Genomic DNA, 26,544 nt, shown 5'->3' with positions numbered 1-26,544 from the left:
AATTCCTTCCTGGTTAGATCTGACCACAAACTAATTACCATGGAAATCCACATCTCACCCACACCACCAGCAAAGGTAGCCACCATGAAAACTTCTTCAAAGCTGACTTTGGGCTCCTAAAAACAGAGGTGGCTAACTTCATGGCACCCATGCAAATGGAAAATAGGTGCATGACTGCCAGATCATACACCAGTGCACTGTACAAACACATACATAAATGTATGGAACTAGCCATACCCAGAATAACCAAGATGCTCTTCTCCAAAAAAAGGAAGCCAATCTGGTTGTCCCTTGCCCATTAACAAACTCTACAACAGAAGGAAGAAACTGTTGCAGAAAAAGGGGAAGCCCCAATACTCGAAAAACTCCTTATTAGCCTAAACAAAAAGTTGAGATCCCCCATCAAAACCTCTAAAGCTACCTATGAAGGCAGAATTGCGCCAGACACTAAAAACAACCACACAGCTTTCTACAGTTATATCAAGAATCTCCATGGCAATACCCAGATTTGCTCTGAGTTACTGCACAATGGTACCTCCTATACTGAGCCAACATACTGACAGACAGATTCAGTGCCAACTTTACCCCCCCCCCAAGGACCAATCACAAAACCGGAAGAATGCCAGGCACCCAGCATTACTGCAGCACAGGTTAAAGCTGCATTGTCCAAGGCCAAAAATATAGCTTCCATGAAACCCAACAATATCCCTGGCTGTGTTCTACATGAACTACAAAGTGAACTGGCACCACACCTGTGTGCCCTGTTCAATCACAGCCTCACCTCAGGCTTTGTCCCTACAGAATGGCACACTGCTACAGCCATCCCTCTCCACAAAGGGGGAGTGACTACAGACCCTGGGAATTATCGCCCCATTAGCCAGACAAGTCTGATATGTAATGCTATGGAGCGCATCATCTTGGACTTAATTAACAAGGATACAGGGAATCTCCAAACTCTGGATCCCACGCAATTTGGATTTGTGAAGGGTAGATCATGCCTGCTCAACCTGGTTGACTTCTTTGAGTCAGTCACCAGAGCTGTGGATGAGGGCAAGGCAGTTCATACAGCCTACCTCAATCTGGCCAAGGCCTTTGATACCATTCCCCACTCAAGAATTATTGATAGACTCACCAAACAAGGCATCAACCCCTATATCACTAGGTGGGTTGCAAACTGGCTCACAGATACAACCCACAGTGTGAAAGTAGCAGACTCCAAGTCAGACTGCCAACCAGTCACGAGTGGAGTCCCACAAGGATTAGTCTTGGGTCCTCTCCTGTTTGGCATCTACTTCTCAGAAGTCCAGGAAAACACGGAGGGACTCTGGCTGACCAAGTTCATCAATGATTGCAAGCTAGGAGCCATTATTAATTCCCCGAGTGATGCAGACATCCTACAGAAAGGCCTCACTGAGACCAACGACTGGTGTCGAAACCATGGCCTTAAGCTTAATGCCAAAAAAATGCGTCGTCATTCCCTTTGGGAAAAACTCAGTTCCCACTAATTACCACATTGATGGTAGCCCACTGAACACTGAAGTCGTTATAAGAGATCTGGGGACACAGATTGACAGCAATCTCTCCTTCGACCATCACATTGCCACTGTGGTCAGAAAGTCCTTCTATGTGGCACATCTCATTACCAAGGGTTTTGCATCCAGGAAGAAAGAGGTCATCATCTCTCTCTACTCTTCCCTCATTGGACCATTCATAGAGTATAATGCCCCATTTGGCATGTACCTCACTAAACACTTGCAACAGCTGGAAAGGCCACAAAAGGACCTCACGAAAAGGATCCTAGGCTTTAAACACATGCCCTACATGGACAGACTCAAAAAATCCATCTTTTCTCTGTCTCATATCATCTATTGAGGCGATCTCTGCTTGACTTACAAAGCCATGTCTGACCCAGCCCTGTTAGAAATGTTATTTATTTATTTTATTTATTTCCTATTTGATTACCGGGGAGGTCCACTGGGCTCAATGAGCCCATTTTCAGTGGAGGCCCGGGAAGAAAAGCACCATATTACATACAAGTAAACAAAAATGAAATTATACAAAGTAATGTGAAAAGGTACAAATGCATAATGGCAAGACAATTCTTAAACATATTTACAAAGTTGTTTAGTTAGAGAACTTTTGTACAATAATTAAGCTGATAGAGGCAAGAGAATAGCATTTACTTAGTTAATAAGAGTTCACAATTATAGCGAAAACAGTTATTTGTAGGTTAAACATTTGAAGGTTGTATATTTAAGTTTAGCAGAAATGGAAGAGATAAAGGTGGGAAATACACTGTTAGTAGAGCATAGATTATAGTTTCTGGAGTATTCATAGACAGGCAGTTGAACAATAGTAAAAGTGGAGTTCACACATGGAAGGTGTGATTGCCACAGTTAAACAGCATCAGCTAATATAGGTAGTTAGTAAAGATTAATTGTTCTCAGTAAGAGGGGATGAGATCAAGGACTATATACAGTATTTACATTATATACATTTAAAGTAGAAATGCAATATTAATAGTGTAGTATTACACTTGACTTAGAGAAAGGCAGATGTTTAGGAGGTCTTTAGATTTAGAGTGAGGTAGCTGTTTAGGAGAACAGCCTGGGGTGGAGGAATATGTAGAGAGGTAGCTATTTAGGAGAACAGCCTGGGGTGGAGGAATATGTAGAGAGGCAGATATTTAGGAGAACAGCCTGGGGTGGAGGAATATGTAGAGAAGTTCTACGAGGAAGCATACATAGAAGAGTCCAAGCTGGTTAAGTAGGGAGAATACAGCTACATTTCCAATGCTGGGCAAGGTAGGAATGAAGCTGGATTTTAAAGTATTCATAGTTTTCAGAGAGTCTAAGAGACAAAGGGAGGGAGTTCCATTTTTTGACTAAGGAAGAAGATACAAGAAGGTGACCAGCAGGACGTTTAGGTTTGTATACAGAGAGGAGATTCTGGTGTGCAGATCTCAGGGCTCTGTGTGGGATGTAAAAGGGTAAGAAATTTGCTAAAGCATGGCATGAAGTTGGTTTGAAAATTAATTTGTGGGCAGTAGTGAGTTGAAGATAGTCAAGCTGATTGGGAAGTTCTAGCCACTTTAGCAGGTGGAGAGATGTGCAGTGGTGGAAGGAGTAATTAGCTTTAGTTGTGAATTTAGCGATTTTGTTGTAACATGTTTCTAGTCTTGAAGAGATGGAAGAGGATAAGTCTGTAAGTAGGGGAGCACCATATAGAAGAAAAGGTAGTAAGTAGATAGTGGCAAGAGTTTGTCTGGTAGATGAAGAGAGGAATTGAGAGTGTCTAGCATGCCAAGTTTCTGGTGAATTTTTTAATGTTTAGCTGAATATGTGTCACATTTTAGGAGTTCATGTATGGTTACTCCAAGTAGTTTAGCAGAAGGGACAATTTCTATAGAGGAGTTAGTATGGCTGATGATACTGAAAGACTGTTTGTCAAGGTGGAGGGTTTTTGAGGGGGAGACAAGTAGAATTTAGGATTTATTAGCATTTAGGGAGAGATGATTTTGAAGCATCCAGTTTTCAGTAGTTGAAAAGGCCAAATGAGTTTTTGCTAAGAGGTCAGGGAGATTACAAGCAGAGCAAACTAATGTTGAATCATCTGCGTATCGCACTATTTTAGTATTAGGAATGGCAGCATGAAAATCAATAATAAATACATTGAAGAGCAATGGGCCAAGTATGGATCCCTGGGGAACTCCAGTTGGGGTGGATAGGAAGGTTGAGGTACCAGTTTGCCATTTTACAGCTTGGGATCTATTAGAAAGGCAGCTGTTGAACCATAATAGGGTGTTCTGTGAGACATTAAGATTAGAAAGATGATGTAGAAGGTGGGTATGGGAAACAGTGCCGAATGCTTTGGAAAGATCTAGAAGGATAGTGGATACAATTTCTGCAGAATCACGGGCATGATTTACTAAGTCTAAGAAAGAGAGAAAAGCAGTTATTTTAATATGTCCAGGAAGAAAATCGTGTTGTGTTGGGGTGGGGAGGTGATTATCGGTAAGGTAAAGCATGAGCGGGAGTTGGATGCATTTCTCAAGTATTTTTGAGATTGGGCAAAGAATGGCTATTGGATGGAAGTTAGAGGTGGTATTATTTTTACTTCCTTTATGGAGGGGAAGGATAAAGGCTGCACACCACAGTTTGGGGACATAGCACTCCTGTATGGATCCTATTGATGAGAATTCTGATGGGGATGGCAATGCCATCAGCGGCAAGCTTTAGATAGAGAGAGGGGATATTGTCTGGGGCTGGGGAGCATGGCTTAAGTCTAGAGAGAAGTTTTTGTTATGTAGGATGTGGAGATGGGCTTTAGATAAAATGAGGGGGGGGTTAGGATTGGGAGGTTGGAAAGATGTGGGGGATGTGGGTTTGAGGAGAGAGAAGGAGTTGTGATTGGGGAAGGTCTTGGTGAGTTCAGCTATGGAGTTGGTAAAGAAGGAGTTGAATAGGATGGCCAATTCAGTGTTAGTTTTATTGGTGTCAGGACAAGGGTTGCTTTTTGTACCGGGATTTAGTAGAGAGTTGATAGAGGTCCAGAACTGTTTAGGGTTTTTGGAGTGATTGGACTGGAGTTTAGTGTAGTAAGACTTTTTATCTCTTATATGTTTTTTGGTTAGGTTACGGAGTTGCTTATATCTAAGAAGCATTTCAGGGAGTTTGTGTTGGTGATATTGTTTCCAGGTCTTGCCTCTTTGTTGCAGAAGTGTTTTAGTATCCTTAGATAGCCAGGGGGCAGGGTTGGATTTTATTTGTTTAGTTCTAGGTGGGGCATGGGAGTTTAGGATATCTAAGAAGGTTGTATTGAAAAAATCTACAGCATTATCTAGGGAAAGGGTTTTTAGATTATCCCAGTTCGTTAGTTTGAGGGTGTTAGAGAAACTTGAAGAAATCCCAATACTTCCACACCACATGCTCCAGGGACCTCAACCTCATTACCACAATCAACAGAACATGCTGGAGGGACAGGTTCATAACCCAGAGACTGTTCATGCTCTGGAATAGACTTCCCATACATGTCAAGCAGAGCACCTCACTGGCCCTTTTCAAGAGAAATCTTGATGAGTGGATGGGAAATAGAAAGTTCACCCCGGGGATCACTCCAGTGGCTTTGCTTGATAGAGACACCGGGAACTAATGGTGGCATGATGCCAGGGCAGGGCACTTCTACGGGCTAGGCTTGTAAAGGCTCCAGGGCCTTTGGCCTAGTACACACCTATGAACCTATGAGCCTATTAGTTGCACAGAGTGTGATCCTGGAATAAACAGAACTGCTAGAAAACAACTGAGAACTGACAACTCCAGAGAAACATGACTGGGTCATTACGGCTGACTAATCAGTTGTTGACCACATGTAGGAAAGGTGTCCATGCTGCTCTAAACCTAGATTGTTTAATGCATACTGAATGGAAAGCAATGGAAAGGATGACAGTGAAATCATCAAATTGCTGATGTTATCAGAAACAAAGTCCAACAAAAGTTTTTTTGTTTTTTCCTAATGTGTAGAGAGATATTACTTTTAGAATCAATATGTAGCTGCGGTGGTACGGCGGTAGCATTGTTACCTCACAGCAAGAGGTTTTCCCGTTCGATTCTCGACTTGGTTTGGGAGTGCCATCTGTGTGGAGTCTGCATGTCCTCCCCATGGTTGGGTAGCGTTTGAAAGACATGCGTGCGTAAATGGGCATGCTTTTGTTGAAGGTTGGGCATCGAGCTGGCACCTCGGCATTTTGTAAAAAAATCTACTGCTAATCATCAGCGGACCGGAGTTCCGCTGTGGCGACCTCTTACAGGGAAAAAGCCGAAAGACAAACAACAACAACAACTAACAGATCCCTGTGGTAAACTGTGCGCTAAAAGGAAGTGTGTCAGTAACTGGTCAAGCTCTCTTGCTTTTCCCCACTACCTCGTATTCTGCATATGTAACACTGTGCATGCTAATTTAATCTATTTCAGCCATCAGCTGGTTATGAGAGTGACAGTAATCTGTCATTTTAGCTAGACTGAAAGTACCCTGGTCCAGTATTGCTTTGACTGACCCAAAATGTGATTTTAAATGTTAGTTATTGTATGGGATGCAAAGTTCTCTGCAGTATTTTCTTTTTGTTCAGAACCCCCAACCATCAAGTTTTTTCTCCCCCACTAAGCCAATCTGTTCTTCCGTTTGAAGGCTCAACTTCGATATTTTTTTCTATTCTCTCAAAGAAGATGTGGGCCAAGCACTGTAAATGCTGCTGCTGTCAACTGTGGCATCTCAGATTTTTTCATGCCTCTACAATCCCTCCCTATGCACTTAGCATCATGTTATGGCTAGCTGGACATGAGAAAACGGTGGTGTGTCACTACCCCCTGCCCCAAAAGGCAAGTGTTATGCCATCTATCCCATTGCCCCCCAACCAGACATTCACTATTCTCTGAGATCCAGCCTCCACCAGAACAGCAATGGAGAGATGTCGGCACACCCCTCCCTCCCAGGATAGGAATACCTCATCCTCCCTCTCAGCAGTGTCAAGCTCCTGAGCCGCTAATCAAACTTTGGTTGCATGGGTCACAGTCAGGGCTTTATCCTGCTACATCATCAGAGAGGTGTATGACAGAGTTAGTATTTTAAAGACGGTCCTTTTTATAAAGAATTGAGCAGAAGTATCAACAGAAAGTGAAAACATCCAGAAGAAAAAAACACCGGTCATCTAAATCAGAACCCAAGCCTTACAATTTTAATGGAGTCAGCACTGTACGTCAGACATAAGTTTGCTGATTTCATCGAGTAAAAGCTTGCAATTTTAAAGAAAGTGGATGCTCTATAACTTCTTACTATGATGAGCTGAACTTCTAGTACAGTTTCAAAGGTGTAGGTATGCAATTTGGCAACAATTGAAGCCACACCTCACTAATTGATCTTGGAATCCCAGGTGCTTGCAATGTAAACTACAAAAAAAAGATGCCTTTCAAAAAAAATTTATTGTGAAAAACTGAGAGCCAAGGAATATTCTGCTGGAAGTGCAGTTCAGGTGCAATTTATAAAAAAGAAAACATATTACTTTGAAGAAATATATACAATTAGGAAGATAGGAAATACTTGATGCAAAGTATAATGTTAGAAACACATTTTGTGAATGAGACAGAATATTACAATCCAGACAGAGGCAGGCAGTACATTTTAGCAGAGTTGAGGCCATTATTTATTAGCTATACATTTTACAGTAAAGCATGTTTTATGCTGAAAGCAACTCATTAGATTACTGCACTTACCCATTCTACTACAGGGATGCCTTTATTTCCCAGCTTCACTCCATCCACAGCTACTACTTGGTCCTCCACCTCTTGTAGAACTAGAAAAAAATGAAAACCAGCTGATCAATCAAGAAGAGTGATCTATATTTAGACAGGAAATGTTCATATAGTAATCACATGTGAATTTATTTATTTATTTGTTTGTTTTCTGAAGTAGAGCACTGATCTCCATGGACCATTTTCAGATTCAGCCCAGGAGCAGTGCCTGGTTAAGTGACTTGTTCAGAGTCACACAATTAGGCAATGGAGGCTGAGGGAATCAAACCTTGTACCACCAGACCACAGGAAATAGCTCATTAACAGCTCCTTAACCCTCCAAGCCAACTGTCAGACAAATGAATAAATACATGCAAATATTAAATACAATATATTTTTGCATATTATTCAACTTTATCTCCATCCTCCTCCTCTTCCTATTTGTTTTCATAAAGATCCACACCTCCTTAACAGGTATTTAATCAGGGTTTGTCAATCAGTCCATCAAATTTTGCGTTGTCTATGGAACTAGACATGCTATAATGGTAAAATCTCTTCAGTTAATAAACAGTGGTATAAATAACAGAATAAAATTTCAATAACGACCTGAGAAATTACAGCTACCTAATTATTAAAAAGATCCCCTAAATCCTAGGAAAACGGTGTGTCCTAAGGTGTTCCCTAAAGCAATGCATAGATACGCAATGAATCTCACACATCAAGGTCTTCTCAGTAAAGAGACCTGAGCTCAGAGGGCTCGAAACAGAATCTGAGAACTGCCAGAAGCCTTAATGCAGCTGAGCAGATTACACAGGAAAGCTGATAGGGTACCAAACGTTTCTTTAAAAAGGTAGGATCCTGGCCTTGTACACCTTAAAATACCATCACCATGTCTTTAAAAGTGATTATATGATCAACAGGATTGTATGCTAAAAGGTAGGCAATTATATAATTAATCCACAACTATTTAAACAAGCTAATACATCATAATTAGAGCTGGAAGCCAAAATGATGTAAATACATCCTACCCGCTCATCAATAGTCCATGTTCTGAGACAGTTTTTAAATCATTTTTTTTCTGAAAAAAATTGCAAAATCAATTTTTGTTTTGATGCAAAAAAAGTTGCACACAGACGCTTTCTGTGCAAAGACAAAAGTTTGTTTTGCACATTTAAACTTGATCTTTAGTGGGTTTATGTGAATGGGTTAGTTGACCATTAGAGGGCAAAGGGCATCATACCTCTCAACCGCTTAGAGTAAGAAATCTGGACAAAGCTATAAATAAAACTGTGACAAAGGCCCAAAAATAGAGACTATTTTTTATTTATTTATTTTATTTTATTTTACATTTGTTGACCGGAGGCCCGGGGAGAAAATCTCCACATACCAAAAAAGAGACAGTACATACATCACTGAGTGGTAAACTCAGGCAGACATGTTTAGAAAAATATAGACAAAGAATTCAGGCAGATATCAATATACACAGTGTGCAGACATTACATCTGATTGGCAAAGACGTATCAGAAAATGTGAACATAGAGTACAATCAGGTCTCATAATTCACAATGCTTAAGACATTCAAATGCCATGAGACATAGATACTTGCCTAAACAGCAGGTTGGATAGCAAGACATGTATTAGTGAAGTTGTTAGTCAGGTTTAGAACAAGAGCACAGCCAATGAGATGTGAGGTATTTTTTGAATTCTCTTTTAAATAGGGGTAGTGAGGTTTCCTTGGTAACGGTGGTAGGCAGTAGATTCCAGATTTTACCGGTTGAGTTGGCAAAGATAACATCGCCTGCAGAGTTGTTGGATTTTTGGGTCAGTATCATTAGTTTATCAGCTAAGCGTAATGGCCTGGGGACACTATGAGAAGTGAGAATATTTTTGAGGGCACGTGTGTTATCAGGTTGATGGAGTTTTTTATGCTCTACTATAAGCTGGTTGAGCTGTAGAAGGGTAGGATACTCTAGCCATCCCAGTGCTTTGAGGTTCTGGCAATGGTGGGTCCTAAAAGCCATGCCAGTAGAGAATCTGGCTATATGATTGTAACATCCTGATAATTTGTTGAGATCGGTTTTGGATAGGTTGGTGAGTACAGGGGAAGCATACATAAGGGTAGAGAGGAGGTGTGATCTTGCAATAGCTACCCTAGCTAGGGGGGTGAGGTAAAGTTTGGCTCTGTACATGGAGCCAAGTTTTTTGTTGACAGACTTAATAGTGTGATTGATATGTTTATCAAATTTAAGGTTGTTGTCTATTATTACTCCTAGACGCTTTGTATGGTCATCAGGGTAGATAATGGTGTCACTGCTAGATTTGATGTTGAAGGAAGGAGGAGAAATTCTACAGTTAGGGGAGAAAAGTAGTAGCTTGGTTTTGTTAGGATTTAGAAGCAGGCGACGATTAGCTAGCCATGTTTCTACCGTGCTGAAAGTGGTCTGGATGAGGGTTAGAAGTTGTGTAGGAGAGGAGGCGGAGCATATCAGCATTGAGTGATCTGCATATTGGATGCAGGTGGCTCCTGGGATGGTGGTGTGCAGATCATTGATAAAGATAGAGAAAAATGGGACCTAGTATGGACCCTTGTGGGACACCTTGGGTTAGAGGAAGTTGGGATGACAGCTTGCTCTGCCATAAGGCAGCCTGCTGTCTACCGTTTAGGTAGGAGTGAAACCATTGTATTGCGTGTTGGTCTAAACTGATGATTTGTAGGGTATTGAGCAGTAGCTGATGGTTGACCATATCAAAAGCTTTTGAGAGATCTAGGAAGAGTGCTGAAGATAGTTTGTTGTTGTTACGATGAAGACTGATGACATTACAGAAAGACAGAAGAGCCGCGGTGATACTGTGGAATGGCCTAAAGCTGTGCTTCGAGTCGGCGAGCTTTCCGTTTTGAATAAAAAAGTGCATGGTTTGTTTGTGTATGCATCTTTCCATGATTTTAGCTAGTGGTGAAAGAATGGCTATAGGTCTAAAGTTAGATAATTCTGCAGAACTTCCTCCTTTATGGCGAGGTATAACATGTGATATTTTCCATATTGCTGGGATGGATCCTTCTGAGATGGATCTGTTGATGAGAATAGAAATGGGAAGTGCTATGGCATCAGCTTCTTTTTGAAGATATTCAGCTGGGAGATGATTGTCAGCTAGTGTAGTAGGTTTTATCTTTTTGAGTAAGGTCTTGATCAGGTTGGTAGGTTTGAAAGGTAAAAGTGGGTTGGGTGCTGGGTGGATCAGGGCTAGATGTGCCAGAGCTGGTGTTTGTGTCCGATGGAGTGAGATGGGTAGCTGGAGACTGGATAGTTTCAGTAAAGAAGGAGTTGAAGATGTTTGCAATTTCTACAGGGGATTTATCAAGGGCAGCTGATGGGATAGGAGTGGTGGAATGGCCTGGGTGGAGAAGATTGTTAATACCAGCCCAGAACATTTGAGGTTTTAGCTGATATTTTTGTTGTAGGAGGATGTAGTGATTTTTTTTGTCTAGAATAAAAAGAGTTTTTGGTCTGGTTCCTTAGCTGCAGGTATCTTACTTGGTCCATAGGGGCTTTGGTAACATGCCACCTGGCCCAGGCGCTGTTTCTTACTTTAATTTTGTTTTTTGTTTCTTTAGATAGCCACGGAGCAACTGTGGCTTTTACACGAATGGTACGGTAATTTTTAAATATTACTCTTACAAACATAGAAAGTTGCATTAGCATGAATTTTCTGAAGGGTATGAAGTCTGAAACTCAAATGTCTGTCATTATTTTCTAACTTCAGTCTTTAATAATTTGCCACTAATTTGCCAGAAACCACAATTTCATGAAAAATAGACCAAAAATCTTCTTCCAGCTTTTCACGGTTAGGGGTCGCCACAGCAGATCACCTGTCCACTCATGACTAGCAATAGAGGTTTACCGTGTTGCATTGCCAGCCCGGTGCCCAACCTTCCACGGAAGGCACACACACACACACACACACACACACACACACACACACACACACACACACACACACACACACACACGCTTAGGGCCAATTTAAAGTGTCCAATCCACCTACAGCATATCTTTGGGATCTGGGAGGAAACCGGAGCACCCGGAAGAAACCCACATGACCACAGGGAGGACATGCAGACTCTGCACAGAAGGCACCCCAGCCAAGGATCGAACTGGAGAACCTCTTGCTGTGAGGTGACAATGCTAACCGCTGCACCACCATGGATGCCCAAAAATATACCATAAACACGAGGCAAAAATTTGGACATTCTACGAAAATCTGTACAGCTGAGAGGTACGAAGGGCACATAGAGTTGCTAGCTCAGGAAATGACAGTCAGTGGGCAGCCAGTATGCATTTGAAAGAGCAAACCAAGAAAAAAAAGATCTGGGTTAATGGCTGCATTCCTTGAGGATTTCTGACAGGACTTCGGCATACCACAAAACTTTAGGGTGCTGAAATGTAGAATACAGTTGTGAGAACTGAGGAAAATAGCACTTTTCACTTCTCAGCAAGGCCCCAAGAACATGTCAGTGGTTAAATGGCAATTCTGTAACATGTAAGATACAAGATAAGGTACTTCTTTGAAACAGCATTCTGATACAGTACTATTAATATAATCAAGTTACTGAATTCAGAATACACTAAGGATACAAATCTGTTAAGCTCTGTTTAGGTGCAGATGCAGAAGCAAAGCACTGCTTTAGTCTACATTTAATTTAATTTCTAACAAAATTTTAAGCAAATTGTTCTAATTAACCAAGCTATGCTATCAATACTGGGGAAGAAACTGTGGGTGGTGTGAATGAGTTAAGGAAACTAGGCACACAATCTGCGGAGTAGAGAGTTTATCATACCAACAGTGAATAACCAGACATGAATGGTACTACTTGGCTGGTTTGGCATTCACTCCAAATGGGTACTGCAGTTAGTAGTAAACATCTTAAGAGAGGTTAACAGTGTCTGGAGAGGCTAGTAACTACTACAAACATCAGGTGCCCTTCACGTTGTCATTGTCATGCTCTCTGATCATATCTGTATGCCACCTAGTTTCATGATCCATTGCAAACTGAAGATAGCATGTACTTTTTGCAGTAATTTTAAGAAATGTCTGCCATGCCACATTATTTGTGAAACAATGCGTCTTTTTGTTACTGAAAATTGATGTTTATGCAAAGATATGCCCATCTGTCAATGGCTATTTTTCCAGAAGCACTAAAAGTGTCTATATGCAAATCTTCAAATGGTAGCTAAAATTTCAACGGCAATATGACATAAGGATGCCACAATGATGTGTTTTAGGCAGTGCAACAAGGAGTGACTATCTCCTCTATGCAATTTTTGATGGTTTCTACTACATTAAATTCTGGTAGTACAAGACAGTTTTATCATCAGCCTAAAATTAACTAACATGTCCTTCAGTCTTTGGTCATAATCACCCTAGAATGCAGCAGCAGTTCTGGTTTGGATATGTTAAAAGAAGGAAAAGCATATGCAATGGCAGTTTCTAAAGGTAGAAGCATAAAGGCAAAAATAAAAGGCTCCCATGACACTTTATGATGAACAAAGGTACTAAACTGTCTATGGCACAAGGTCACCAGTTTCTCTACAAGCCAATATTCTGAGATAATTCCTATAGTTAACCAAGTTTTGAAAGTCATGTGAATTGGTGGATACCTTTATGGGGCCCTTAAAGCATGAATGTAGGAAACTGACCAAAATGTAGTGTTCTACTTTTCGCATGTACATAATTCAAAAATTAGCCTGGAGTACTTTAAAATTTGTCAGTAAAGAATGTGGAAATGGTGTTGTAACTGCCACGGACGTGTGAGTGGCAGCATTCTGAACTGAATGCAATCAACAAAGTCACTGCTAAGACCTATTTAAGCCTAATGCATTTACTGTTCATCTCTTACGTAGGCTAATCCAAGGGCTGAAGATCGACAGAGTCCTTCCTCATCAGATGACACTAACTAGAGCTAATGTTCACATCTTGTTTTCTGAGGCCAAGTTGTCCAGCACACAACTGAACTATCTTCTATTGTTACTGCAATCACAACCACATTCAGAAGGCATAATTCTATCTGGTGAGAATTTCTTGGATCTCTTGTGTAGAATTAATACATTCTCTCTACTTAATTTGCTGAAACAAAAAGCTTTCTGGGTTTTTTTTTTTTTTTCAATTTCTTATTTATTTACTTTGGCAAATGCAGAGTGGTACGTGTAGCTGGATGCTGACAGACTCTTGCCTGCTTGATGTTGCTACTATCAAGCACAGCCACTAAAAGGACAGAACGACACATTTGTTGCTTATGATGGTGAATAGAGTAGAAAGGGAGATCAAATGGCTAACGGTCCCCATATATTTTGCCCATTGGTCAGTGAAAACGTCTAAGCAAAAGCTCTGCTCTAAACAGCTTCATAAACATCTAAGATGGCAAACTCTGAAATGTTATCCTAGAAACGTGATATTCTAGCAGTTTTGTTGCCATTAGGAATTAAAATACAAGGTCTGGCACACAGAAAAATGTAGCCAGGACAGTGACTAATACCTTTAACACAGCTCTTATTAGGTATCTTCCTTGGGCCTAGTCACCTTATAATTTATAGCCCATTCAGAATAATGTGAAAAAGATTTGATGACTATTGCTGAACACATTAATATACCTCACATACTTCATTTAATTTAAAATACCTGTGCCAAATGATGGGTAGATGCCTCCGTACTAGTATGTATTTTTGTGACACTGGACTAGGCAGTGTTTCTCGGAATGGCTCTAACTCAAAATTCAAAAGAAGTCTAAAGTGGAAAAACTACATCTGTGTTTTGATATGAAAACAGCACACAGCATCAAACGAACAAATGACTGTATTGTCCAACTCTGCAACACTTTCCTTTCTACAATCCATGACCAAGAAGACAAATCTCAGCTACTTGGCCTGTACAGCACCTTAAGTGAGCGTATTATTTTGGTTCTTTCACAATAAATATACAATGCTTACCAATGGACCTGCTTATTGCAAAAGGTCAGAGCTGGCTATGTCATTCCCTGTTCTTAATTTAATTTAATTTAATTTAATTTAATTTAATTTAATAAATGTAATTCTGTACGCCTTATGAGATCAAACTGTTGCATGTCTTCAAGCTCTTGTCTTTGACAAAAAGTAAACGTTGCTGATTTCAGTCTTCATTTTTCTCTGATGCTTAATGGGAAGTTATGCTTTTTGGAAACACTTTCCCTGCCTTCAAAATGAATGACATGTATCACCCCAAAATCTTGCTCTTCTCCACACTAAACTAACCAATGAATGTGTCTCTCTCCTTATAACCAAGCAACAGTTTTTTGCCTTATTAGCTCCCCACTATAATTGTACATACTAGTAGAATTACTTGTTTGTTTGTGTCTTTCGGCTTTTCCCGGTTAGGGGTCGCCACAGCAGAACTCCGGTCCGCTAATGATTGGCAGTAGAGTTTTACGTGCTGGCTTGCCGGGCCTAACGCACAACCTTCAACGAAGGAACGCCCATTCACGCATGTCGCCACACAGAAGACACTCTAACTGAGAATCAAACGGGCAACGTCTAACTGTGAGGCAACAATGCTACCACAGCACCACCACCGTAGTATTACTACTAATTCCTAATACTGCCAGTTCTGCTACTGACTTTTATATGTCTATTGCTAAGGACAGGCTAAACTAAGATACCCCCCCTTCTCTAAGCTAACATGACAGGCATCTTCTTCAGTTAGATTTAAATTCCTCCAGCCTTCTAGGATCTGAATTTATTTATTTTTCAGTCCTCCTATCCTCGTTCTCACAGAAGTAAAACTATTTTCACTGGGCAGTGTTACACTTATTTCTAGAGGAATTCAGAAGCTATGTTCAAGTGTCAAGTGCACTGCCTACCCCACTTTCTAGTCTGTTTGTCTTTGCTGTTCAGAACTGGCCTGCCATACATTTTGCTGTCACAGTACAACAACCCAAGTATTCATCTTTTGCTTGCACAGTGGGTTACTAATTAAGTGCTGTCTATATTGTATACTGCTGTCAATGACATTCCTAACTGATTTACAGCAAAAGCAGACCTCTCTCAGCAAAATGTTTTCTTCTTACCCCTTTTACCTCTCAGAATAATTTGGAGAACACTGTCTTTTACTAGGTTTGTGCATATGAGGAATTTAGATATATTTAACCATCAACAGAAGTGTTTTCTTGAAGAACAGTACAGTTCAATACACAATGCTAGATAAATTGTAACAATGTTTTAATTCCATCCATCTATCCTTAACCCCTTTTTCCCATTTTGCACATGGGTTCAGGGTGTCACTTCAACAGTGACAACCATCTTGAGCCGAGGTTTACACCACGGGGTGGCTAGCCCTGCCACCGTATTTCATCCATACCACTCACTCACACACATACTCGCACTTACAGCCAATTTAGAGTGTCCAATCTACCTACTACATGTCTCTAGAATGTGGGAGGAAACCCACACGACCACAGGGAGGACTTTCAGACTTTGCACAGAAAGTACCCCAGTCGAGAATCGAACTGGAGAACCTCTTGCTGTGAAGCAACAACGGTAACACTGCACCACCATGGCCACCCCTATCAATCTGTTTTAATTTTATAAATGTTATGAGGGAAAGACTGCCTTGCTTTCCCTAATAGTTCTATCAGTTACATTAAGTTGCAGAAAGTGTTTTTTATTGTACAGATCACAATATGTCAGAAAACATTTTCTCTTGCAGAAGTTACTCCATATTTTTAAACCCTTAGATACAACACTAGTGTGGACCCTGTGCTTAAATACAGCTTTTGAGACTGTCCAGCAATGTTGTTTTAAGTTTCAAGTTTTGACAGTACCTGCATATTTATTTGGTGACACTGTGTGGGCCACTCCTAATAGCCTTGCTCTTGGTCAAACTACTTTTTGTGTTAATATTAATATTACATAGTAAGATTGGAAACCCTTTCTTATGGGCCTTAAAGTAGCTGTTAAGAGTTGAGTGGTGGTAGTGGTAACTACCTTATAGTCTTGGTAGAAGGAGGAATAGCTAGTAAACCTCTGTCAGCCTTTCTCGTGTGTGTGTGTGTGTGTGTGTGTGTGTGTGTGTGTGTGTGTGTGTGTGTGTGTGAATCATAGGTTCGTAGGTGTGTACTAGGCTAATGCCCCTGGAGCCTTTGCAAGCCTAGCCCATAGGGTTAACCTGGCATAGTGCCAACTGATCTTAGTTCCCAGTGCCTCTGTCAAGTAAAGCCACTGGAGTGATCCCTGAGGTGAATTTTCTATTTCCCATCCACTCATCAAGATTTCTCTTGAAGAGGGCCAGTGAGGTGCTCTGCTTGACATGTATGGGAAGTCTATTCCATAGCATGGACAGTCTCTGAGTTATGAACCGGTCTCTCCAGCATGTTCTGTTGATTCTAGTAATGAGGTTGAGGTCTCTGCAGCATGTGGTGTGGAGTGATTGGGATTTCTTTAGATGTAGCATTTCTAATGCAATAATTTCTGCTTTAGAAGAGTGTGTGTGTGTCATCTACTTGGGCAGGGACATGAAGCACTGGCTGGACAGAGTGGGTGCTGGAGGTCTTAGCTTGGTCACTCAGCTGAGATCTCAACAATATAGCTGTGCCAGTAGGGAGTCTTACTGGCGATCTGGAGAAAAGGTGAGAAACCAGCCCAGGATTGACTGTGGTCTCTGTGTGCTCTTAAGGGAAAGTGCAATTGATGCAGAGAGCTGCATCTGGAAATGTTGTGTGTGTGTACTTGTCATCCTCCCAGTGTACATCCCCCACTGGTGCCAGTGGTGAGGATTGGGACTCCTTGATTACTGATCCACTGATGGGTAGTCACATATTGGTGGCAGTGGTGGGATTACCACATCACATACTGGGATTCAGTGGTGTGGATACTAAATTCCTGTAGCCTGTTAACAGTGGTCACTAAAGAAGGTATTGGTACTCTCAAGCAGCCACACAGCAGACATTCAGAGTTTCATATCACAACAGTTTTATTTATTTTTGGTTAACTTAGTCAGGGAGAGCAGCAAGGATGTCAGCAGAGGAGTATGGCAAGCTGACAAGGAGCCAGTTGGCTGAGATGTGCCAAGACAAAGGACTGGTGCATGCCAACCTGACTAAAGCAGAAATTATTGCAACCTACTCACAGCTACATCACAGACCAGCAACTAGAAAGACAACCAGACTGGCCTTGGGGATGTACAACTCTCAGAAAATGGATAGTTCAACTTTGCCTAAAAATCCATCTGGCGTTAAAGAGAACTGAACTGGAGGTCAAACATTTAGAACTAGAATCAGCAGAGAGACTGCAGCACTTGGAGGTTGAAGCAGAATCAGCAGAGAGACTGAGAAGTCTGGAAGCCAAACAAAATGAGAGGCAGAGGCAACATGAAATGGAGATGCTGACTCTTTGCCGGGGTCATGGTGGTAATGGGGAAGGGAATAACAAATCCCTTGAGCGATAAAGGTTAGTAAATTTCGTCCACAATTTACAGAGGGTGATAGTTTTATTCATATGTGTGAAAGGATATATAAACAGTATAATGCTGACCAAGGGCTCTGAGTTCGGTTCCTGCACCCCTTACTTCATGGTAAAGCTGTAATTGCTGTTTCTAAATTGTCTGATACTGATTGCTAAAATTATAATACCATTAAAAATTGTTTTTTAGAGAGTTTTAAGTTAACACCTTACAGGAAAAAGTTTTGTGAACATAGGCACAAGGCAGATGAAAGTGTGTGTGATTATATTGCTGAACTATGTACTTATTTTCATAGGTAGGTGACTGGGTGTTAGGTCAACCCTTCTGAAGGACAGCCCTTCTGGTGAGGGAAGAAGCCCTTAGCACTTTGCCTGAGGACATAAGAATCTGGTTGGCAGATAGAGTATGTAACAATGCAGATGAATTAGGGATACAGGGAGACCTATATCTAGCAAGCAGGGCATTACTGCACAAGAAAGGGATACCCAGTGCTGCACATGAGTCTAAGGGAACCCCATGGTGGGTAGCCAAAACTGCCCCAACAGAGTCCGCCAGTAAGAGGGGAAGCCACTAGTTCAGGTACATGGCCAGGACCAAGGGTTAAATGTTTTAAATATAACCAGTGGGGCCATGTAGCATATAGATGTCCATAGAGGAAAGATAGGAAACAAAAGGTGGGGGAGCCAGTAAGTGGGAATGGCAGAATGTCAGTGGTAAGTTGTCTGGAGACAACAAGGCTACCAAAGTTCCACAAGAGGTTATATATCCTACCTTACTAGATGGGAAACAGGCCACTGCTAAGACAGACACAGCCCCTGACCTAACCATTGTTCATAGGTTCATAGGTAGGTACTAGGCTGCCGGCCCTGGGGCCTATATAAGCCTAGCCAAAAAAGTTCCCTGGCTTTCGCCACCCAAGAAAGTTATTTTCCTGCACCCCTGTCTCGCAGAGCCACAGAAGTGATCCCTGGGGTGAATTTCCTATTTCCCATCCAACTGTCGAGATTTTTCTTAAAGAGGGTTAATGAGGAGCTTTGCTTGACATGAATGGGTAGTCTTTTCCAGATCATGGTAAGGCTCTGGGACAGGACTCTATCACTCCAGCATTTTCTGTTTATTGTGGTGGCAAGGTTTAGGTCCCAGGAGCATGTGGCTTGGAGGGATTTTTTTTTTTTAAGTGTAGCATGTCCAACAGATCTGGGTTTGACTTGGCTTTGTATGTTAGGCAGAGGTCAACTCTGAGTAGGCGATAAGCAACCAAGTAGAACTGGAGTTTTTTTAGATGGTCTGCATATGGCATCTATTTGAGGCTGGTGATCCTCTTAGTGAGGTATTTCTGTGGCCTTTCTAGTCATTGTAGATGTCTTGCGAGGTACATGCCAAACAGGGAATTGTATTCTATAATGGGTCTGATGAGGGATGCGTAGAGAGGAACAATGACCTCTTTTTTTTTCTGGAGGTGAACCCCTTTGTGATGAGGTGTGCCACATAGAAGGATTTCCTGACTACTGTGGCAATGTGATTATCAAAGGAAAGACTACTGTCCACCTGTGTCCCAAGGTCTCATCACACTTTTGGTGTTTAGTAGGCTACCACCTATGTGGTAGTTCATGGGTACAGTGTTTTTCCCAAAGGGGATGACAATGCACTTCTTGGCAATGAGCTTGAGGCCATGACTTTGACAGCAAGCATCAGTCTCAGTGAGGCTCCTTTGTAGACTGTCCACATCATTAGGCAATTCTATTATGGCACCTAGTTTGCAGTTGTCTGCGAACTTCGTTAGCCAAAGACCTGCTGTATTAGCCAGGACTTCTGAGAAGTAGATGCCAAACAGGAGAGGACTCAGGACTGAGCCCTGTGGTACTCCACTTGTCACTGGTCTGAAGTTGGATTTGGAGTTGGCTACTTTCACTGTGTGTATTCTGGTAGTGAGCCAGTTGGCCACCCATTTTGTGACATAGGGATTTATGCACAGTCTAGTGAGTTTATCTATAATTCCAGAGTGGGGGATGGTGTTGACCTTGGCAAGGTCAAGATAGCCTGTGTGCACTATCTTACCCTCATCCACGGCTTTGGTGACTGCTTCAAAGAAGTCAATCAGGTTTAAGAGACATGACCTACCTTTTACAAACCCAAACTGAGTGGGGTCCAGAGTTTGGAGGTTACCTATGTCCTTGTTTATAAGCTCCAAGACGATATGTTGCATGGCCTTGCAGACCATGCTCGTCAGGCTAATGGGGAGGTAGTTCCTGGCGTCCGTGGTGGCGCCCTTTGTAGGGTGAGATAACCGTCGCTATGCACCATTCAATAGGCACAAAGCCTGAAATGAGGCTATGATTGAACATGGTACTTAGGTGGGGTGCCAGTTCTTTCTGTAGTTCATGCAGAATGCAGCTTGGGATGTTGTCAGGTCCCATGGATGCAGTGTTATTGGCTTTGGAGAGTGCGGTCTTTACTTGTGCAGCCATGATTACAGGGGCTTTGCATTCTTCTGGTATAGTGAAGGGCCCTTTGGGGGGGTGAGGGGGGTGAAGTTTGCATTGAACCTGTCTGCCAGGATGTTGGCAATATCAGTTGGTTCTGTATATCTAGTGCCATTGTGCTGTAGTTCAGAGCAGATCTGTGTGTCGCCATTGAGATTCTTGACATAGCTGTAGAGTGTTTTGTGGTTGTCTTTAGAATCAGTGGTGATTTTATTTTCGGAACTAGCTTTGGAGGATTTTATGAGGGAATCTCAGCTTCTTACTGAGGCTGACCAGGGAGTTCCTGCAATCAGGGGAATTTACTCTTTTTTGCAACAGCTTCTTCCTTCTGTTGTAGAGTTTGTTTATGGCAGGGGATCACCACATTGGCTTCCTTTTTTTGGCGATAGCGTCTTGGTTTGTTGAGGATGGTGCAATCCATGCACTCGTGCATATGCTTATACAGTGCATTTGTATAGGATTCAGCAGTCGTACTGCTATTTTCCATCTGTATGGGCGTCGTGAAGCTTGGCAGTTCTGTCTTAAGAAGCATGAAGTCGGCTTTGAAGAAGTTTTTTACTGTGCCTTCCTTAATGGGGGTGAGGGTGGGATATTAATGTCTAGGGTAATTAGCTTGTGGTCAGATCTGACCAATGAGGAGTTGACCTCTGGTGTGGAACATCGGTTGCCCATACTGGTAATGACCAGGTCCAGGATATTGCTGCCCCTGGTGGGGGTATGGACAAGCTGATCCAGGGCATTGGAATTCATGAATTCCAGAAAGCATTGCACAAATGAGTTAGTACATGAGTAGTTTTCCCATTTGATGGTGGGGTAGTTGAAATCACCCATTATTAGGGTATTGGGCTGTACCTTAATATTACCCAGTATATCAAGAAATGTGGAGTAGGCATCCTGGGGCATGGTGGGGATCTGTAATACGCTGTTGCAGCCTTCCCCAGTCTTAGTTGCACTTGGATAAGTTAGGATGCATTATGTTGCGCAACTAGCCTGGAGGTGTGGATATCCTTAATGAATATGGACACGCCTCCTCCTTTAGTGTTTCGGTCCAGGTTAGGTGGCCGAATGGTGTGGTATGAGTTATAGCCTGGTATTGCATGGGGTGCTCTCTGGAGCCTTGAACCAGGTCTCTGTCACTGCAGAAATGTTGATGTTCTCCATTTTAAGGAGTGCCTCGAGTGAGTGCAATTTGAGGTTTAGACTTCTAGCACTGAGTAGCATTACCCTCAGATTTTGCTTGCTTATACCTGCTACAGTGGTGAGTTTGTCATTTGAACTTTGCCTAAAAAAGGCACTACAGGGGTGGCAAGAGTCTTAGCCATTATCTGGAATCCCAGGGGCGATAGGTGCAGGCCATCTCTGGCAAAGCATTGTGGTTTGTCGATCACGTCGTCCCAGGCAGACAGACACTGGATACCCTTAGACTGACACCAGAAGCTTAGCCAATTGTTGAAGTCAATCATTTTGTCCTTGTATTGTGATATCATTCTGGGTTATGGCAGGACGCTACTCAGGGCTAGGATCATACCTGCCTGGGCTACATGATCCAAGAGCTCCTCCATGTCTCTTTCATATAGTCCAGGGAGTTGCATCTCAGGTCATTCACACCAACATTGTGAAGCCTGCAAAGGTTAAAGAGGAGCATTATTTGCTTGGGCAGTCTACTCCAGAGAGTTTTAGGAGGGACCCCATTCCAAATACCTTTGGATAAGGTTCACCTTGATGTGGAGGGTGGAAAAGAAAGCAAGCAATTAGGTGTGTTTGAGGATATTTATGCAGATGTCCTCATAGGAAATTATTCTGATAATGCAGTACCTTGTGTGCATGCAGTTAAATGCAGTCAGGCTTGGAGACAAGCATGTGGGTCTGGTAGCCTGGGGGGGCAAGAGAGACCACACACTTGAAGCCAGGACTGGTGAGGTGGCTACTTCAGGGTGGGAGCTACCCTGTAGCAGAGAGACTGAAGGTGAGCCACAGCTGCTTATGGGTACTGATGTTCTCTTGGACAGAGTGACTGCAAGGGCAGAGGTGAGTCGTAGAATCCAGGCTGACAGTGAGTCACTGCTGTCAGAGAATACCAGACTTCCTGTGAAAGGGGAGCTGGGAAGGGTTACAAAGAGAGAGCTGAGACAGGTTCAGCTCTCAGACCCTACATTACAAGGCCTGAGTGAGGTAGCCAGGGAGGTGCCTGATTCTCAAGGAAAAGGGGAATCTGTATACTAGGACAAAGGGTTACTGTATAGAGAGTGGACCCCTGCGGGAGGGCTAGAGGGTGAGGTAATACAGAGGTTGGTTGTGCCCAGAGACTACCATCTGCCATTTCTAGCCATAGCCCATGACATTCCTTTTGCAGGTCATATAGGCATAAAGCATACCAAGAGACAGATGTATTATGCAGAACATTTATTGGCTTGGGATTTACAGGGATGTAACAGGGTACTGCAGGGCCTGCAACCAGTGCCAAAATGTAAGCAAGGCAGGAGACAAGGTCAAAACTCCTTTCATGCATTTGCCTGTGATTGAGGAGCCATTTCAGCGGGTAGTTATGGATATTGTGGGGCATCTGAGTACCCCAAGTTCCACAGGGAAGAAGTATATCCTAGAGGTAGTAGATTATGCTACCAGATATCCTGAGGTGGTGGCTCTGTCCTCCATTGAGGCAGAAAAAGTGGCAAATGATTTGTTAGAGATTTTCAGCAGAGTAGGGTTCCCAAAAGAAATACTGACTGACAGAAGTATTACTTTCATGTCAGACCTGCTGGCTTGTCTGTGGGAGCACTGTGGGGTGAAGCACCTAAAGACTACCCCCTACCACCCCCAGACTAATGGTCTTGTGGAGAGGTTAAACTCTACCCTAAAGACCATGCTGCAGGCATTTGCAGACCAGTTTAAGAGGGGCTGGGACAAATATTTATCCAATCTGTTGTTTGCTTACAGAGAGGTGCCCCAGGAATCCACAGGTTTTTCACCCTTTGAGGTGTTGTATGGGCATAGGATGAGGGGATCTCTAGGTTTGATTTGCGATGAGTGGGAGGGTGAGTGTGAATCCCACAAGAAGTCTGTTGTGGCATATGTCCTAAACCTCAGGACAAAGCTCAGGGAACCCATGGGCTTGGCGCAGAAGAACCTGGCAGAAGCCCAACAACAGAAAAAGGTCTGGTATGACATGAATGTTCAAGCTAGAGAGAATACTGTGGGGCAACGGTTATGCTTCTCATTCCTGTCAGACTCAGCAAGCTGCAGGCAGCTTGGGAAAGACCCTTCAAAGTGGTAAGGAAGGTTAGTGCTGTTAACTACATGGTAGGACTGCTAGGCAGGAGGCAGGGGCACAAACTGTACCATGTTAACACCATGAAACCTTACCAGAATAGGGAGGCCCTTGTGCTAAGTAGTTGCAGTAGGAGGCAGGAGGAGTCTGAGGGGGATCTATGGCTGCAGCGAGCCAGCCAGCAAAATCCCAAGTTACAATTGTGGAGCCTACACAGCGCAACACTGTAATGGGGTCAGCAATGCAAAAGGCAACTGTGATCCCAAGACAGGGAATGGGGTAATATACCCGTTGATACGCTCATCCCTGTCAAGCAACATTTCTCAATAGTCACTTGAAAAACTAGCTTGAATCTTCAAAGGGGGGAAACACTAGCTTGAATCTTCAAAGGGGGAAGAAGTGTGATGAAAAGAAATGCTGCCAGCCCAGCTAGCTGGAATTTTTTAAATAATTATGTCATTGGTGAATATCGAAACAATTTATATAAATGCTTGTGCTACAAATGTACTAGAACTGTATGTCATGTGTATATCAAACTGCTTGTACGTGTGTGTGTGTGTGTGTGTGTGTGTGTGTGTGTGTGTGTGTGTGTGTGTGTGTTGGAAAGGTGTTTAAAATGGATCTACAGTGGGTCTACTGGAAGAGAACAGAAATGTACATGCACTGTTGTAACTGTTCAAATGTATATATTTTAACAGTGGAAACTGGAATACAGGAGGTTAACTTCAGAAAAATAACTGAAATTAAAATTACTTTATAGCTAGGCCATAAAGATTGTATCTTTCAGTTTTCAATGCAGTAAATGACACAATGTCTGTACTAGGAGACTTTCTGTATTGTCTTTAGGGTGAATTAATTACTAGTCTCGAAAGCATGAAGGAATGCAATTGTTTTATGGCTTCTAGCATCTACCAGAGATCTCAGGAGAAGCCCTTCTCTGTATATTTGTATAGGTAGATGCTAAATACTGCCAGCTTCATCAATGTTTTCTTTGGCCTGGGAACTAGCAGTCAGATGACAAAAATGATGCAATTCTGCAATCTATCCCTAAAGTAATATTTTAGATATTAATTTGAAAAGTATCTTGGTGAGACAGAGCATTCTGTATTCTATCTTGGACCTGACAACAGCTAGAAGAGCCATTCACTACATCTGCCTTGCTCTAACGGTATGTTACTAGGGAAGAGTAATTCTCTTACAGTCAGGAAATAGTAAAGCTTAGTTTAAATGTTTTTCTTTATTTATTTGAAACTGCCCTGCAATATTGTTTTAAATATTTACTGTGGTTTTGAACTCTGATGTCACTGTGAATATATAATATATATATATATATATATATATATATATATATATATATATATATATATATATATATATATATATATATATATAGTATTGCCTTGTTCTTTTATTTATTTGGTGACATTGTGTGGGCCACTCCTAATAGCCTTGTTCTTGGTCAAACTACCATTTCTGTTAATATTAATATTACATAGTAAGACTGGACACCCTTTTTTAAGGCCCTTAAAGTAGCTGATAAGTAGTTGACTAGTGGCAGTGGTAACTACCTTATAGTCTGGGCAGAAGGGGGCATAGCTAGTAAACCTGTGCCAGTCTTTCCCAGGGGTGTGTGTGTGTGTGTTTGTGTGTTTGTGTGTGTGTGTGTGTGTGTGTGTGTGTGTGTGTGTGTGTGTGTGTGTGTGTGTGTGTGTGTGTGTGTGTGTGTGTGTGTGTGTGTGTGTGTGTGTGTGTGTGTGTGTGTGTGTAAATCAAACCTTAAAGAGTGTGTGTGTGTGTGTGTGTGTGTGTGTGTGTGTGTGTGTGTGTGTGTGTCAGCTACTTGGGGAGGGACACGAAGCACTGGTTAGACAGAGAGGATGCTGGAGGTCTTAGCTTGGTCACTCAGCTCAGATATCAACTCTATAGCTGTGCCAGTGGTGAGACTTACTGGGGATCTGGAGAAAGAGTGAAAAAACAGCTTGGACTGACTGTGGTCTTTGTGTACTCCTAAGGGAAACTGCACTTGGTGCATCTGGAAATACTGTGTGTGTACTTGTCATCCTCCCATTGTACATCCCCCACTGATGAGAGTGCTGAGGATTGAGGCTCCTTGATTACTGGTCTGGGGGTGGGTCATCACAGAAGTCATAAAATTCTTTCCTTTCTCTAGACTCGGCTTCAATAAGCATGCCTAGTTTAAAAAGCACAAGTTCAAGACTCTGAAAAAAAGTTCCCCATCCAGAGGATACACATGAAATGGGCAAGTACGGCCTTTTAGGAGTGAAATAGAATGCTGAAAATCGCATTCAGTAGATTTTTTTTAGCGGGGGGGTTGCCATCATACCCCTCATGCACAAGACTTCTTAATAAAATCAACTCTTGAGATCTCTGCACAGTGATGAAGGGAAATTCCCCTTTCCTTTTCTTTCCTTTCCTTTCCAGCCTCTGTTGACCCTTGTGTGACTTTGACCAAAAATGCATTATCACATAACTGATGACTGTACAAAGCCTTTTAAGAACTTGGCTTGAACTGTTCTGTACCAGTGCTTTACCTTTCAGATGTCTTATACACAACAGCCGCTTTAGTCAGATATGTTCAATTTTCCTTAAATGTCCAACTGTGTGCTTATCAAAATGTGACAAAATTAACTACATCTATTCAAAGTTCACAGCTCAGGCTTCAGCACTCAAATGAGCAAAGGAATATGTTTTCCATTAAGAAACAACAGTGAAATAACTTGCACACCTGAAACTTTGTGAATATACCTGGCACAAATGATGCAGCAGCAGTTAATCGCCACTCATATTTTATCCATTGTCATAAAAATAGGTGAACTCATCTGCACCATAACTAAAGGTAAGAATCCTTGAGGTGTCACATAATATCAGGCCATAGTTCACTGCAGTTGAGTCTAGAACATCCACAGTCACACATGAAGTTTTGAACACTGGATCTATGATTTGTGGTCTTCCTTTCACAATTGGAAGGCTCAAAACTGCAGTCATAAAAAGAGTCCAGAAAATG

The 26,544-nt window shown here is 42.1% G+C and overlaps 1 protein-coding gene across 1 annotated transcript in view; it reads right to left on the bottom strand.

Moving 5' to 3' along the window:
- Positions 1-26,544, bottom strand: part of ANO6 (anoctamin 6) — a 1,522,803-nt gene that overhangs the window by 999,489 nt on the left and 496,770 nt on the right. Inside the window, exon 2 of the mRNA XM_044061996.1 lies at positions 7,266-7,345. Within this exon, the coding sequence (XP_043917931.1) occupies positions 7,266-7,345 (80 nt within the window). The remainder of the gene's footprint in view (positions 1-7,265; positions 7,346-26,544) is intronic.

Source organism: Protopterus annectens, chromosome 2.part1 (assembly GCF_019279795.1).
Source record: "Protopterus annectens isolate FY-2018-M chromosome 2.part1, PAN1.0, whole genome shotgun sequence".
NCBI lineage: Eukaryota > Metazoa > Chordata > Ceratodontiformes > Protopteridae > Protopterus > Protopterus annectens.
The sequence above is the reverse complement of the archived record's forward strand: the minus strand, read 5'-3'. Positions and strand labels throughout refer to the sequence as shown.